The sequence below is a fragment of the Protopterus annectens genome, chromosome 2.part0 (genome assembly GCF_019279795.1).
Source record: "Protopterus annectens isolate FY-2018-M chromosome 2.part0, PAN1.0, whole genome shotgun sequence".
NCBI lineage: Eukaryota > Metazoa > Chordata > Ceratodontiformes > Protopteridae > Protopterus > Protopterus annectens.
Window position 1 is genome coordinate 426,422,700 of NC_056728.1, and position 17,466 is coordinate 426,440,165.

Genomic DNA, 17,466 nt, shown 5'->3' on the forward strand with positions numbered 1-17,466 from the left:
TGTGTGAGATTTTCCAGATGTCAGGTATGGTTCCTTCATTAATAGTTCTGTTAATAAGGATAGATATGGGATAGGCTATAACCTTAGCTGCTTTTTGGAGGAATTCTGATGGAAGTTGGTCAGCCAATGGGGTACATGGTTTAAGTTTTGGATGCATTTTGGATGAAGGTGGTGGAGATAGGTTGTATAGTGAAGGTTGGTTGATTAGAAGCTGCAAGAACAGGGATGCTAGAATTGTCAAAGAAAAGGTGAGAGGCCAGAGAATTGATAGTATTAGTAAAGAAGGAGTTGAAAGCATTGGCAGTTTCATGGGAAGAATTTTTTTCGGATCCAGAGGGAGAGGGAGTAGTAGTCTGTCCGGGGTGAAGAAGTCTATTCAAGGTTGACCAGAATTTTTGGGGATTATTATGATTAACTTGTTGGAGGTTACTATAGTAGTTTTTTTTGTCTGAAATAATAGCTTTTTTAGTACTATTTCTTAAGTGTCTGAAGGTCTGTTGATCAGAGGGAGATTTACTAGTTCTCCATTTTATCCAGGATTTGTTTCTGAGTAACATTTTGTGCCTTGTTTCCTTAGATAGCCAGGGGGCAGGTTTAGTTTTGACTCTGATAGTTCTTTTTGGTGCATGATTGTCTAGGATTGATAGAAATGTGGTGTTAAAATATTGAACAGCTTCTTCTAGAGGAAGACTTTTTAGAGGTTTCCAGTTACAGGCATTTAGTTCAGTGTTAAATAGGATAGGGTTGAAATTTTTATTACTACGAGAGGTTCTCATGGTAGGGGCATTAGTAGTGATATTTTTCTTACTTATGACATAGGTTAAGTTGTGATCACTAATGTCATCTGGCAAAGTGCCGGTTTGATATTGTAGCTGTGGTTTATTAACAAGAATCCAATCTAGTATACTTTCTTTGTTGTTAGGTTTATTAATCCTAGTGGAGGTATTTATAGTCTAAGTAAAGCCATGAAGATTAATATGAGAGACTGGGTTATTAGTATTAACTGAGGACCAATCAAGGTTGAAGTCTCCAAGTATTACAGTTTCTTGTGGGTAGGTGGATGAAGCCAAGCTAAGGAGATTTTCTATTACTATGGAGTTATTTCCAGGAGGCAGATAGGTACAGATAATATATATGGCTTTATTTGGGTTCAGTTGTAGCTTTGATATAAGGAGTTCAGTTTTGGTGTTCTCCAGGGGAGCATAGGGTACTAAGGATATATTTAGTTCTGTCTTAAATATGAGTGCTACTCCCCCACCTTTGCGGGTATTGCGGTCTTGTCTTAAAATGTTGTAACCTGGGGGAATGATTTCTGTATCTTTAGTGAGGGGTTTTAACCAGGTTTCCGTTAAACATAGGATGTCAAAAGAGTAATATTCAAGAAGAGAGTGGAGATGGGTGACTTTGTTGTTAACACTTCTGATATTAAGGTGTCCTATGAGTAAGGAATGTGCATTAAGGGTTGGTAAATGAGGGGAAGAGTTTGAGATAATAGGTGTGGCTTCAGAGGAAATAGTAGAGGGTCCTGGGTTTGGATGTATATCGCCATCTACCAGGGTAGAGGGGTTGTATTGTAAGTGTGGCTTACAGGTAAACAACAATAAATATTTTAGTTTCCTTAACATGAGATTATTAGATTTAATATATGGGATAGTCTATGATATTTGGCTAAGAGGTAGGAAGAGGTAGAAGTAATGTTTGAATGTGTGAACTTTGGGGTTATTAAATCTGAGGCAGTTTGTTTGGAAGAGGTTTTAAAGTGATAATTATATTTTATTTCATAAGAGGTCAAGAGTTAGGTAGTGAGAGTACTAGAGAAGAAATAAACAGGGGTAATAGCTTGGCTGGGTTTTGTTTTATTATAGAGGCCATGGATGGCGTTTTGTTGGTTTTAGAAGACATGTTGAGGAGGGGATAAAAGGAACTCCCAGAGTAAAGGTTGGGCTATGACTACAGAGTAAGTTGGAGAAACTTGGTGGAAAGAGCCAGAGTATAAGCTTAGGTGTAGGAGGGAGTGGAGATGAGAAGGAAATGGTATGGTAGTTACCAGTGGGAGGAGATGGGTAATCTTAAGACAGCAAGAATGTAAGACTAATCTCTTTGCAAACAATCTGATGAAAAGCTCCCCTGACAGCACTTTGGGAACAGCGCAGAGATTTTGGTGATCTAGATATGCATACAACTACATATAGACAAAACAGAAATACTAGCTATAACTAATAATTTAATTACTCCACTTATTTTGGGTTTCTAGTACCATGATGGGAGTGGATCACATTCCTTAGTCAAAGTATGATTAAAGTTCAATAAATTAATATTGTTTCAGTTTTTGATGTTTGCCAAAAGTACTCTTTGCAGTACACGCTAGGTGCCCAGAACTGACTCCTTCTGTAATTCATATGTCATTACGTGTATTGGTAGCACATCTAAATACGTCTGTAAATTCTTTTTTATGAGACCAATTGCTCCTACTGTCTTGTCTGCAGCTGTCTGGGTATCCTCCTTCTATATTGCCCTCATTTCTGCCTGCATATCATGGTATTTTATGACTTTGTCTCTCTCTGTACGTAAGACACTGTAATCACTGATGGTACCAATTTCAATGATCAATGCTACTTTTGTCTTCTTTTCATAGATTTCTGTATCTTTTTTTTCACATCTAGTTTCTGTACTGTTAGTAATAAATAATCGCATGTGAAATAAACTTCATCATTCTCTATAATGCTTTGTGGCTTATATTTCCAATGCTTCTCAGCTACTTCAATATTGTAATGTTCGCACAGTCCCCACTGCAACAGTCTTGCTACATTATTATGCTGTTCAGTGTACTGTTAGATATGCAACTGTTATTAGTCTGTTTCTCCCACATGTTCACTGGACTTTGTAAACCAGCATGTAAACAGTCCACCACCTTGGCCTTCTTTAATAACCTTTCATCTTTTGGCTTCAATTCACCTCTCCTGAACCATTCTTGTGTCAAATCCTAATCAATATCAGGTTGTTCCAGAAGATTTCTGTACTTGCAACTATATTTATGCCTTTTCCACATTTCCTGCCTCTCATCTGATCCTTCACCTTATATTTTTTCTTTCTTTTGTTTTTGGCACATGCAATTGCTGCCTGATTTTTTTTTTCTTCTGGTTTGATTTCTATTCCTGCTTGACACCGATATGCTTCAGTAAAATAAGTGAGAAAGCCATCTTAGACTTTTTCTCCTCATGTTTTAAATCTTTCACTACATTTGAATCTGACTGCAGATCTATACATGTAATCAATTTTGAGGAGGCCCATACCTCCTTCAGAACGAGGAATACATAATTTTGGTATACACTGATTTTGACAGATCATTTGATAAGTGTGAAATGTTTTTCTTGTTTTCTTGTCCAACTGATCTAGTACCATTTGGAGCCAATCACTCACCCCAAAACTACAAGTTAGAACAGGAAGAACAAATTGGTTCATAGCGTGGACTTTGTTGCTAGACTGTTTCAGTATTAATTTTAGTCTTCTAAGATATTCCTTACTGAGTTTCGTTTGCATTTCTTCATGTTTTATTGTTGATCCTTCATCAATTCGCAAATACTTACACACTCCCTCTTGCTCAAGATCCTTCATATCACATTCCTGTCCCAGACTGATATTTTCTTGGTGCTGGAGCTCTCCTGCTTTAAATGCAGCTTCTGCACATTTATCGAGGCAAAATTACATTCTTATGTCACACACACACACACACACACACACACACACACACACACACACACACACACACACACTCACACACACACACACACACACACACACACACACACACACACACACACACACACACACACACACATCTCTCAGCTGGTCCTGATTTTACCTCATATGTTTGTTCTGTTCCTTGAAAAATGTTTGATTTTTTTTTCTTTTAAATCTCTGGGGATTACAGTTAGTCAATAAATCCATGCATTATAGTTTCGCACATCTTAAACAAGATGGTGGGCATTTGTTTTCAGTGCAGTTTAATATACTGCTTTGAAGCTAAGGACTTGATGTTAGGCTCTCCAGGTAATTACATTATTTTGGAAAATATCCTTCTCAAACATATGTACTTTGTTTCAGCCCTGCCCATTTTCCTAAAGAAATGTATGACATCATATATACTTAGTTAATATCAGATCTGCAGTCTGTGTGCAGCACATTATGGTTGCTATCACCTTTCATTACATCATCTTTTGTTTCAATACCACCTGTTATTCTGAGTAAACTCCAGAAATAAAAAAACTAACGTCTGACCTAACAGCAACACCTGGACAAGTAGGTAAGCAATTAGGTTTCAGTGCTTAAAAGTAGCTGATATTTAAACCACATAGGAGAATTCACCAATCAGGCAATTTAAAAGACCCTGGCTCAATTTTTATGGCGGTGATAGCAAACAACACAATAAATAATAAGTAAACATGTTGATTACAGATTTTCTACATGACTATTATCTCACTGTCTCTGAGTACATCTTTACTGACAATAGGCCCATAGGTAACTGCGAGACTTGCAGTCCAAGGGACCATTAAGTCCAGCCCAAATTCCAGGTTACCCCCAAGCACAGTCTGGTTAAGCGACTTGCTCAAGGTCACACAGTAGGCAGATGAGGCTAGAAGGAATCAAACCCTATACCACAGGAACAACAGCTCACAGCATTAATCTTCTGCATCAACTACCAGACACATCATTGTTACTGTATTATTATTATTATTATTATTATTATTAATAATACTGTTGTTATATTTTAAGCAAAGCACTGTACATAAATAGAAGTGCACTATACAGGGATAACAATGCATTCCTTTTTTTCCCCCCAAAATCTCTTTATTTCAATTTTCTTTTTTCAAATAATAACAATACGGTAACTCAAAAACACAAATAAACAATACAAATACCTATCTAAAGAAAACAGACAACAATCTCGTTCTGAGACAATTATACATATATATATATATATATATATATATATATATATATATATATATATATATACAATATATACACAAGAAGTCACTACATCGTCAAGTAAAGTATGAGAATTCTTATGTTCACTTGGTCTCATAAGGGAGAGTTAGAATGGGGATAGTCTATATATAAAGTAAAAATAGAACTTTAACCATTTATTTGTATGTTTAGGGAAAATATCTAGTTACACATATACTAATAAAAGGGAGAAGATGCAAGAAAGACTGGTTATACTACATTCATTTCTTATTGAAAGCTTAGCTTTTCATGACAATTTGTAGGCAAATTTTATTTGTCAAGAATTATATCTAGCAAGTAACCCCAATATTTTTGGCAATAGCGTTTGTTTTTTTGTTTTTGAATAAATTAATTTGTGAGATGAGATATATTTGATAGCAAGATTGCTAACATTTTCCCATGTAATTGGTGACATGACATTCCAGTTCTTTGTAATAAAGAATTTAATAAGGGCACACATTGTAATAAAGACATGTTTTAATATTTTTGGGAGTTGATTGATATTAATGTACAATATAGCTGTCTCCCAAGTAAGGGTTGATTTTTCATATCCCATCTTCCCTAATCTTACTCTCAAGGAACACCATAAGTTGTGCATCTTAGTACAGTTGTACATGACATGTAAAATATCAGCTGTTTGATCCGGACAATGGGGACATATAGGCGAAAAGTTAGGATTGAATTTATTTAATTTAGATAAGGTATAATACAGATTGCTATTTACCAAAATTTGTGTATATAACAGCTTCTTGAAAGGAACGAATTTGATTGAATTTTCAATGGCTAGTTTCTTATTTTCTTCAGTCACTGATTGATTTTTCATTTGCCAATAGTTTGAAAATAATGAAGAATTCTGATGTTTTGCACTCATTACAATTTTATAAGTCCTAGAAATTGTTTTTCCTTTAATCGCAAGATTTTCAAGTATTTTAATTTAACTAAATCTATATTCTGTAAGTCAGTGTGTATTTGTAAGAATTTCGCATTTATAAGATGATGAAGTTGGTTAAGGATAATACTATATTTCATAGAAAGTTTGAGTTCAAGTCTCATTTGCCCCGTGTTAGAGTCTTTCCATTGGTATATATCCCATATTGTGTAGTTTTTTTCAGGGGTAGCTTGTTAGATTTACTGGTTTATTATTTATTAGTAAATTAGGATTTAGGTGTAATGGTTGTATAAGGGCAAAAGTGTCAGCTAATTGCAATGATTTAAATAGTTTCTATGTTGTAAGAATCATGTTTTTAATTAGTGGGTGTAAATTCTTCGTATATATGTTAGCCTGGTTTAAATTCAGGAATGGTAAGGATTTGATATTATAGCCAAGGGATTTCAACTGTTCATACCAGATTTTGGTCCACTGGGGTGTCCAAGTATTTATATATGAGTCATAGCTTATTATTTGTATTAGTCTGTATACAGTAATTATATTATAGTAAAGCTTAAAATCAGGTAACCCCAATCCCCCCTTATCTTTGGCGAGTACAAGTTTTGCATATTTAATTCTGGTATATTTGGGATACCAGAAGAATCTTGATATAGCTTTTTCCATGGCAAGGAAGAAGTTTTGGGGAATATTTGAAAAGGTAGCATTTAATTGAAAGAGTATTCTTAGTAGAAAATTCATCTTGACAACACTAGCTTTTGACAGTAGAGACATATTAATGTTCTTCCATCTATCCATATCGTTTTGAATACTAGTCCATGTAGTTAGTAGGTTATGGTTTATAATATCTTTGAAGTCTGAAGTAAATATTATTCCTAGATATTTTATCTGGTAGTTTATTTTGATCTCACTCATAGGAAAGTACAATTCTTTATGCCCTATAGGATTGAGGGGAATATGTGTGACTTGTTTAAATTTAAATTATAATTTGAAACTACCGAGAACTCATCAATAACTTTAAGTATTTTTGGGAGGTCAGTAGTGGGGAGTTGGAAGTATATATTTAAGTCATCAGCAAAGGCCGAGTATATAAGATTTGTATTGTGGATTCTGGGAATATGATGAAAGTTTTTTGTGAAATAAACAGAAGGAGGGGTTCTAGATAAAGATTAAATAGGTATGGCGAAAGAGGACATCCTTGTCTTGTACCATTGAATAAGAGTATAGGGTTAGTTATAAGTGTATTTACCTGTATAGTGGTAGAAGCTTTCTGATACAGAACCTGGATCATTTTAATGTATTCTTGAGGAAAACCATATAAAAGCAGTATATTAAAGAGAAAGTGTAAGTTTACTCTATCAAAAGCTTTAGCTGTATCTACTGTAAGGGCATATCTGGGGCATTTATCCCTATTAAGTAGTCTTACAATGGTATCTAAAGGAGGGTGTTGTCACTTATTTGCCTGTTTGTCATAAAGCCCATTTGTTGTTGGGAAATAATAGAGGGGAGTATATTCTTAAGTCTATTTGCTATAACATGGGCTAATATCTTAAGATCAGTGTTTATGAGGGCTATTGGTCTATAATTTGCTGGATCTGTTGGGTCAGAATGCAGTTTAGGAATCAACACTGTCTTGGAGTTATTTACGTATTTGTCTGTTATACCATATTGTATTATATAGTTGAAAACTTTTAATAACACTTTGGAGATAGGTTCCATGAATAACTTATAAAAATCCGATGTGTATCCATCAGGCCCAGGGGATTTACCTAATTTTAGTTAGTTTATTGCAGCTTTTATCTCTTTTAAATGTAACGGTGATTTTAAGAGTTTCCTTTGATCTTCTGTAATTTGTGGAAAGTTTACATTATGTATAAAATTATATATAAAATCCTCAAATCTGTCTGTAGATGATGATAAGAGTATATCGTATAATTTCTTATAAATATCTTCAAAAGCGTCCACTATATCCTGATCTTTATATTTCACCTGTCCTACATATTTTATTTCTTTGATCCTAGGAGGTCCACTTTTTATGTTAATTAGTTTAGCTAGAAATTTTGATGGTGTTTGAGCCCATTCTGAATATTGATATATTGACCTTAATTCTAAGAAGGATATATTTTCTAAATAGTGTTTGTATAATTATTTTTGCCAATCAGTTATTTTTTTCTCAAGTTCTTTAGAATATTCTTCATGAAGTTCTAGTTCAGCAGTGTTTATTTGACACTCTAGTTCATTCTTAATATTGTTATACTTTTTTTTGAGCCATGCAGATTTTTGAATAATAATACCCCTGATGACTTTCTTGGTAGCCGCCCATTGTATGTCATATGGAATTTCATCAGATAGAAAATCATTTGAATTTGGGCTAGCACATTCAAATTTCTTGTGTAGTTTCTTGGTTTTGTATAATTTTAGGATTTAATGTCCAGGTATTGAAATAGGGAATATTTTGTTTATGAGCTTGAAAGTTTATTAAAAGTCTAATTTTGGAATGATCTGAAAGAGTTCTAGGTGATACAGCATAATTTAATTTGTTAGAAAGAAAATCAAGGGAAATTAGAAAAGCATCTATCCTGGACCTATTATGAGTGGCTGAAAAGAAAGTGAATCTTGATATTGTTTTTTATCATATTGAAATTTAACATAAGGGTCAACTAGTTCAAATGTATTTTGTAATTCTTCAAGTGTTTTAGTGGTAGATTGTGACTGTCTGTTTTTATTATGCGATTTATCCTTATCTAGATTTAGTAAAGCATTCCAGTCCCCACCTACAATAAACAGATGATTTGGGTATTTGGCTAATATATTAAAGATTTCATAAATGAACAATTACAATGCATTCCTGACTCAAAATACAGGATAAGCCATGAAGTGGCGTAAACATAATCCAGCATAAGAGATAAAAGTATGAGGCATAAAAAACAGCCAATAAAAAACTGCAGTAAATTCTAAGTAAACTTCAAATGGTCAGCCATTAAAGGTTTCCTTCATCCACATTTATCAGTGTAAGTGCTTTCAACAATTAACAGACTTCATCAGATCAGAATATTAGGAATATAGCATGATACAAGGAACTGCACTGGTTTAGATACGAGCTGGCACAAAGTATTTTAATATACCTGTGATGCCCCTGCACTGTCCCAGTAATCAAAGAGCCTCAATCCTCACCACTGGCAACACTGGGAAACATACAGACTGGGAGGATGATAAGTACACACACATTAGAGTGCAATTTCCCTTAAGAGCACACAGAGATTACAATCAGTCTGGGACTGGTTTCTCCCTCTTTCTCCAGATCCCAAATAAGACCCCCCCCCCACTGGCACAGCTATAGAGTTGAAATCTCAGCTGAGTGGCCAAGCTAAGACCTCCAGCACCCTCTCTGTCCAACCAGTGCTTTGTGTCCCTGCCCATGTAGCTGACACACATACTTTGAGATTTGATTTATACACACACACACACACACACACACACACACACACACACACACACACACACACACACACACATTCACACACATACTCCTGGGGAAGGCTGGCACAGGTTTACTAGCTATACCCCCTTCTGCCCAGACTATAAGGTGTTCCAGCTGCCACCATCCACTACTTATCAGCTACTTAAGGCCCATAACAAAGGGTGTCCAATCCTACTGTGTAATGTTACTATTAATCCAAATGGTAGTCTGACCAAGAGCAAGGCTATTTAGGAGTGGCCTGTACAGTGTCACCAAATACATATGCAAGGACTTTTAGAGCTTAAATATGTCTCATAAATATCAGCCACAAAGATAGATTTAAATATATTTAATAATAAATACTGAAATAACATAACAATACTCAATAAACAAATAGTTAATTCAGAGTTCAAAATCACAGGAAATATTTAAAACAACACTGTCGGACAGTCTCAAATAAATACAGAAAATGTCTAAACTAATCTTTACTATATTCCTAACTATATCTAAAAAGAGTTACTATGCCCTAAAAACTTACAGCAAGGCAAGTGCAGATGTGATGATGAGTGGATGTTCTTGCTAGGTCCAAAACAAAATACAAAATGCCCAGTTACTCTCTCAGTGAGTTCTTAAATTAATATCAAATATTACTGCTGAGTTAGCTTGGATGACATCACTTTTTGTCACCTGACTTCAGTTTCCAAGCTAAACCCCTTTTGTCAGAAACATACCGAATTTAACATCTCTGTGTGAAAAATACATATCTCTCAGATGTTTGCAGATCTTGGAAGTCGTAAAACAATAAACCACTTTTACATTTTAAACCTAGTAATTACTTCTCTTTCAAGACAAAACATAGAAAACTTCTACCTCTAGATATTGTGTCTACTTCTGCATTGAAACTGAGAGATAACATATCTTGTTTATGGCCTAGCAATAAAGTAACTTAACCTCAACTCTTCTTAAGTTTTGCAAGTTAATCTTCTATGTTCCAGTAGGGTACACTGTAGAGATATATATTTGAAGCTTAGTATTGTACAAACCCTGTTCAACACATACTTTTGTATCAGCAGTTTCATCTACACATAATATGCAGTTCTAATACATATAATTATTTACAAAATTCCAGATAACCGGGCTGGCAATATTTCCTTCTGTCACACTTCTATATAAATCATATATTCACAAATGACATATAATTATTTACAAAATTCCAGATAGCTGGGCTGGCAATGTGACAATACCATTTGGTGTCATACACAGAACTGTGCAGGTGGTTTAACCATATGGTAGAATGTTTGTATGTGTTGTATCTGAAAAGTAAGGAAAGCAAGAATTTTGCTGCATTTAATGGAAAGTTGGATAGTCTTGTTGATGACAAAATACAGTGCAGCATAATACAAATATGGTCCAAAATCCAGCAGAAGTTATTTACCTTTCTGAAAAACAGCTAATTACAGAGTGAGGGGAAAAAAGCAAATAAAAATCATATGCTAAGGCACACTCTGTGTCATCTGTTAAGAAAGGTGCACAGCATTGTCCACTGACATATAACCAACCAGAGTACAGCTATGTCAGTGTAGCACCACTTTGCAATGTACCCACTTACCTGATGAAAGGTCGGGTAACAGCAAGTATTGTCCGAATGAACCACGATGGGTGAACAATGATGAATGATTTCAGATTTTTCCTTAGCCTGCATTAAAATGAAAAAAAAAATTAAACTCAGTTATTTAAAGAATTATGCCAATACACCATTATAGTATATAAGATGAAATCTGATTGTAAAACCTCTCTTATAAAATATTAATAAATATAAATGCTATATTGAAAAATGCATAAAATACAGAGGTGACTGTAAATCAGTTATCTCAAACTGCATCTAAAATAACAGCTGGAGGTAATAGTTGTTGCATTATTGATCTGATGCCCACTTTGTTTTCATGTTATATTTTTATCCTTCTAAAATCTAATTTTCCTTACAGTATTAAAAATGGACAGCTGCTGCTATAGGGATTTATGCCCTCCAGCCTTCCATGCAAAAACTGAGGATGTGGCAAAAAAGTTTAAACTGGTGAACTACTGTAAAATGATTGCCTAGCAAGTAACAATCCCTTCAATAACAGTTGTAACAAAACCGTTTTGTGTAAGGGCAGCAGAATGTTTACTTACTAATATTTAATTCCTGCTTTAGCCCTTCCAGGGCCAGACAGGGTTACTAGAATTGTTTCTTGGTTCCTGTTTATTAGGACAATAAATTATAGGCAACATTGGTTTTAAGAGGACAACAGAAACTTAAAATAAAAGTAATAAAGGATTAAACAAAATTCCATATCAATACAACATAAACATTTCTGGAGAGTTATAAAGGAAAAACATATACTTATAAACCAGTCTCTGCAGGAAACTTCATACTAATGGATCAAAACACCCTACCCTCTTAAAAACATTTATTGCCTCACCATCAACCTTGAATTAAATATGTGAAATAAAATTACCACCACACTTACTGAAACTGTACTCCTCTTCCTCTAAGCCACTTTCAAGGAAGCAGTACAACCAAAATTAAACAAATTAGAAAAGAAAACTTAATATTGCATCCCTTCAAATGTATTTAGTTTCTTCTTGCTAAGTACCTCTGCACTCACAATGCTACTAACTCAAACATACATCCTTTTAATCACATCTCTAAAACCATCTAAATTTATATATACACTAATCTTACCAATTTTTAAGAAAAGTGCCCTATTATCTCTCAACAACTTTTATTGAATTTGCAAACTATGTCAATGCACAAAAATATATGAGGAATTCACATATGAACAAAAATATGACCAGATAAAGGCAAATCCCAAATAAATCTGCAGCATAGCTTTAGACTAAGCCATAGTATACTAACTGTTACATATACTGTTACCAACAACATCTATCTAGCAATGATGACAGGCCTACTAAGAAGGTCAGTCTTTATTGACCTAACTAGGACCTTTGAAACAGTAAATCACATAACTCTTCAATAAGATAACTAGTCTTGGTTTTAGTTCAAAATATTATAACCTGGTACAAACATTACATGGAGGTAGAACTTACAGAATATAGACAGGCCACGATAGTTGAGTAAGGTGTATTCATCCCAGTAGTACCCCAAGTATTAGTCCTTGGTACTGTTTTTTTTTTGGGGGGGTGACATAACTACTACAATACTTACCCCATATGCAGAAGATATTACTGTTTACTCTACAGGGTAAAGATAAAGCAAATTACTACATGTGCCTATAGTATTTGTTATTTGGTACTGTGTTTATCCAAAAATTTGTAAAAAAATAAATAATTTTGATCTTATGTTTTAAAGTTTTTCTCTCTGTGCTGCCATTGAAAAGGGGCTTGAAGTCTACAGTCATACAATCCCTGTTAAGACATGAAATTAGCTAACTAACAAATTTAAAAACTATTGCAAAATTTCACAAACAATATAACAAACTGGTTCACGAGGAACAACATACCTTGAAAATCAAAAAGACAACAGTAGTACTCTTAGAGATTACACAACAGCACACCTTTACTTATTAAAGATGTACATAGTAAAATAATAACACAGCCTGACCAACACAGACACCTATGGCTGACCCAAGACCCAGACCACAACTTTAAATGCCGGACAGATAAAAATCACAGGAAAGGCACTAAACATCTCAGGGCAAGCTATGCTGCTTCCAGTCATGTCTCTGAACTGTCTCTGATTTTGTTTCATATTTTTGCCCTGTCCATACCTCTCATTTTCAAAAAATGTCAAGACTTTTGCCTTATATTTTTAGTCCGTTCCTCATAAAATTTGTTTTTTCCATGATTTTTGTGACCAATCTGTGAGGACTGAATTCATTAAATAATGACAGTTATTTGAGTTTCAGACTTCATATCCTTCAAAAAATGCATGGTGACACAAGACATTTTATTCTAGCAACTATCTAAGTTTATAATAGCAATATATAAAATTTGTCTCTATCTTTGGAGCTTCATCCCCTCATTATTTTTGTCTCTGTCCAGATTTTTTGTGCTAAGGGTTGAGAACTATGGCCTTGTCTCTCGTAAAATTGTTGGTCTTCTGGTAAATCACGAAAAATTAGTTAATAATATCAGACATTAAAATTTCAAGTGTTTTGTTGTCCATAAAATGCATGCTTTTTTAATGAATCAGATTAATATTTAGAAATCATCATTCATTTTGGGTGTTTAATCTCCCCCATTTTTTGCATTTGTCAAGAATTCTTTTAACACATTTATTCAATTATTACATAAAAATAAATAAATGTGAGCCAGTGTCTTATTTATTAATATTTGTTTACCAAGACAGTCTGACTAGGCCATAAGTACCTATTTTCAGCGGAGTTCATGGAGAAAAGCTCCAGATCCATCAAACACAAGGGTTAGAGGATACAAAACATTAGGTGAGTTGAGAAACAAAAACAAAAACAAAAAAATGTAGTCAAGTTTGTAATGCTATAGCACGTAATCACTAGTGGTTTATATGCTGATATAAGGAAACAAAGAACAGACGAGAGAACAGAAGGATGGAAAAGAGTAAAATGATAGGTTGTAGAAAAGGGTGACAGGAGAATCAGGTCACTGTAATAGGGAATTAAGAGGGGCGAATGAGAAGGAGAGATCTGAAGAGATATGAATGTATTGCTAGTTGAGAGATGTAAATAGTAACATGAGAACAGAAGGTGGTTTAATAGTAAACTTGGTTTAGTCTGGAGCATAGGTTTTTGGAGTAAATCTACTGTATGGCATATAAGGTAGAAACTAGAGGATGGAGGTAGATAAATCTGAAATTAAGAGTTTAGCCTGAGTTAATCCAAAAGCAGATCCAGAATTTGGATAGGAATTCCTTGAGTGTGTATTTGAAGGTACATAGGTTTAAGTTTGACTTTATGGAAAGTTTTAAATAATTCCGGCTCTTGGTTACAGAGTAAGAGTAGAGGCTTTGTCCAGCTTATTTATTGGGTTATGTAGTTTCAGGAGTTGTTAATCTTCTGATCAGAGATGTCTTTTGCGGAGGTAGGAGTGAAGAATGGAGCTGAGAGCAGGGCAAGCTGCAGGTTTATAAATAATATTTTGAGTTGTGACAAGTTGAAGGTACGTTAGCTGCTGTGGGAAGTTCAGGCCACTTAAGTGACTGAGGAGTGATATAGTGATAGGTGTAATGTGATGCACTAGTTGTATATTTTGCAATTTTATTGTAGCATATTTCAAGTTTAACTTTTAATGAGATTTGAACATTGGAAATGATTGGGGCGCCATATAGGATTAAGAGCAAAAGGTAGGTAGGTGTCAAGGTTAACTTTAGTTGAGCTGTTAAGAAGATGTTTATGTCTATAAAACATTCCAAGTTTCTGATGAGTTTTCTTTATATTGTGCTGGATGTGAAGATTAAATTTAAGACTGTCATCTATAGTCATACCTAATCATTTTGTGTGAGTGACTATTTCAAATTCTGTACTATTCAGGGAAAGGATCTTAAACTTGGTTTTGTCTGAATCATAGGTTTCTGGAGTAAATAAAAGAATCTTAGTTTTTTGGAGGGATTAAATACAAGTTGAGCACTATTTAGCCAAGTTTAAATGAAAATAAATGCTTCCTGTGCTATTTGTTGCAGGTGTGGGAGACTGACAATACATTGATAGTGAAATCATCACATTGAATAAGGGAATCTTGACAAGAGAAGTTTGGAGATTACTGATGAAAGTGCTTGAGGAGAAGACTAAGAATGGAGCCTTGAGGGATATCAGTGTTGTTTGGCAGGTATGGAGAAAAGGAACCCTGCTCTTTTACTACATATTATCTGTGAGATGGCTAGCTAGTCAGCAACTGGAGAGTGGATGGTGATAGACCAACGATGAATAATTGAAGTAGGAGTTTAGAATGAAAGACGGTATCAAAAGCCTTTGAAATGTCAAGAAACAGTGACAAGACAGGCTTGCCAGAATCCTTAGCCTTGTTTACAGTTTCAGTAAAGAATAATAGGAGTTGTGGTACTTTGGGCTGGCCAAAAAAACATGTTGTACAGATGGTAACAGCTGATTTTGAGGGAGATAATTAAGAAGTTGTTTGTGAATGCCTTTTTCCAGAATTGTTGAGAGGGGACAAAATGGTAGTGGGTCGAAAGGTTTATATTTTAGTAGAGCTATCCCCTTTGAGCAGGGAGGTGACATAGGGCTTTAGGGAGATAAGAATAGCTCTATCAATAAGAATGGATAGGGTAAAGCTTCTGCAGCTAGTCTAAAGTAATCAGAAGAAAGGTTATTGAATAGGGTTTCAGTTTAAGTAATTTTTTATAAAGGACGTGTGGACTGGTTATTGGGTAAAGGAAGGTTTGATCTTTTGCCAGAGCTTGGTTAGTGATAGGATGAGATTAGTTCCTTGTTCTATGTGAAGAGAAAGTGGCAGGAGTGTGGTTAGAGGAGCTATGGGGTAAGAGGCGGATTTTTTTTAGTGGTTGAATTTAAATTCTCGATACTTTTGATAAAGCAAGTGTTAAACATGTTTGCTGTCTGGGTAGGGGATTATTCAGGAGATGGGCCTGGGTTGTTTTTAGATCCTGGGTTAAGTAAGGAAGTTTATGATTATTTTGTAAGAGTGAGTTAAATTGCTTTTTATCCTTGAATACTTGTTTGGTTGTGTACAAGCTGAAGGTAAGTTATACTTTGTGTGGGTTTTATACTTTTGGCACTCCTTCTATGCTTCATATCTTTTACTACTGAGATCTTTACTTGGCTTTGAGAGCCAGGGAGAGTGACTAGTTTTAACTCTTTTGTATGGAGTGAGGCTAAGCTATTAAGGATGTTAAGAAATATAGAGTTAAAAAGATGGATAGCCTCATTTAGAGGGAAGAAGGGTTTTTAATCTGGACCAGTCTATGGCACTTGATGACGCATCAATGAATGATTGCTGGTTTCATTTTGACTAGTTATGTTCTTTGGGCAGATGAGTAATGGTTCAATGGGTGTAAGCAGGTAGGTGGTCACTTAGAATGTCTGGATGTATACCACCCATGGTAAATTTACTAGGAATCAAAACCAGCATCCAGTCAAGAATCGAACCTTGGTCATTAATTGTATTATATTTGGTTGGTATTTTTATAAGTTGTGTGAATCTGAAATTTCATACTGGAAGCAGGAAGTCAGAGGTTAAATCCTACTAGTTGATGTTAACAGCACCTAAAATAGTTTCATTAGTAATTGTGCTGGATATTCAGTGTAGTATGTCTTTGAGTATGGGACTGCTGCTCCCAGGAGATACAATAATACATCATTTTTTGTCCTATTTAATCTAAGGAAGGAGATAAGGAATTATGAACTGGCACACTTTATAATAGCATTTGAGAATGAGATAATTTACTTTGTAAGAGTTAAATTAATGCCCCACATTGGGTGCCAATGTAAGAACTGAAATGAATGTCGCTAACTTTAGAACTACCCGGAGATGTACTGAAGATGTTCCAAATATTGTAGCTTCTCCTTTATATGACAAATCTTCTTGTACTTTTCAGGATAAAAGTCTGCATACAAATAAATCTGATAAATGTGGTTTATTATGTATTATACAATGGAAACTCGGCAAAGCCAAGAAATGTGCACGCTGATTGACTAATCCAATAAGCGTGCACATTGTAAATCCAACATAATGAAGTAAAAAAGTCTGGCTGCTAATGTATTAAGCTGCGGCAATTTATATGAAATTCAGTAACAGCTTAGATGTATGAAAGTATGAGGAACATAACGGGAAACATGCAATTATAATCTTAACTTACACATCATTACTATTATGCTAGTTTATGTATGGAAGGCTGTATTAAAAATGAAGGAAAACACAGATAGACAGCATTTAGTTTGTTCCTTGTCAGTTAAATCAAAGAGGAAAAGTTTAGCAGTAAATACTATACTGGTTTAGTATTATTTAATTACTTACAGTGACTAGGCGAAATAATATACTGTGAAACACCAGCGGATGTGGTTGCACTGTATTGTTTTTTTTTTTTTTTTTGCATGATGCTAAGTGCGTGACTGGCAAGAGCCGATTACCGCCTCTCCCTTACTCCAGCTTGCTATTAACT

The 17,466-nt window shown here is 34.7% G+C and overlaps 1 protein-coding gene across 6 annotated transcripts in view; it reads right to left on the reverse strand.

Annotated features, from left to right (window-relative positions):
• PRUNE2 (prune homolog 2 with BCH domain) overlaps positions 1-17,466 on the reverse strand; it is a 1,332,432-nt gene that overhangs the window by 215,254 nt on the left and 1,099,712 nt on the right. For all 6 annotated transcript variants that reach the window (XM_044060866.1, XM_044060864.1, XM_044060863.1 and 3 more), the window contains exon 7: positions 10,963-11,049. In XM_044060866.1, coding sequence (XP_043916801.1) covers positions 10,963-11,049 — 87 coding nt within the window. The remainder of the gene's footprint in view (positions 1-10,962; positions 11,050-17,466) is intronic.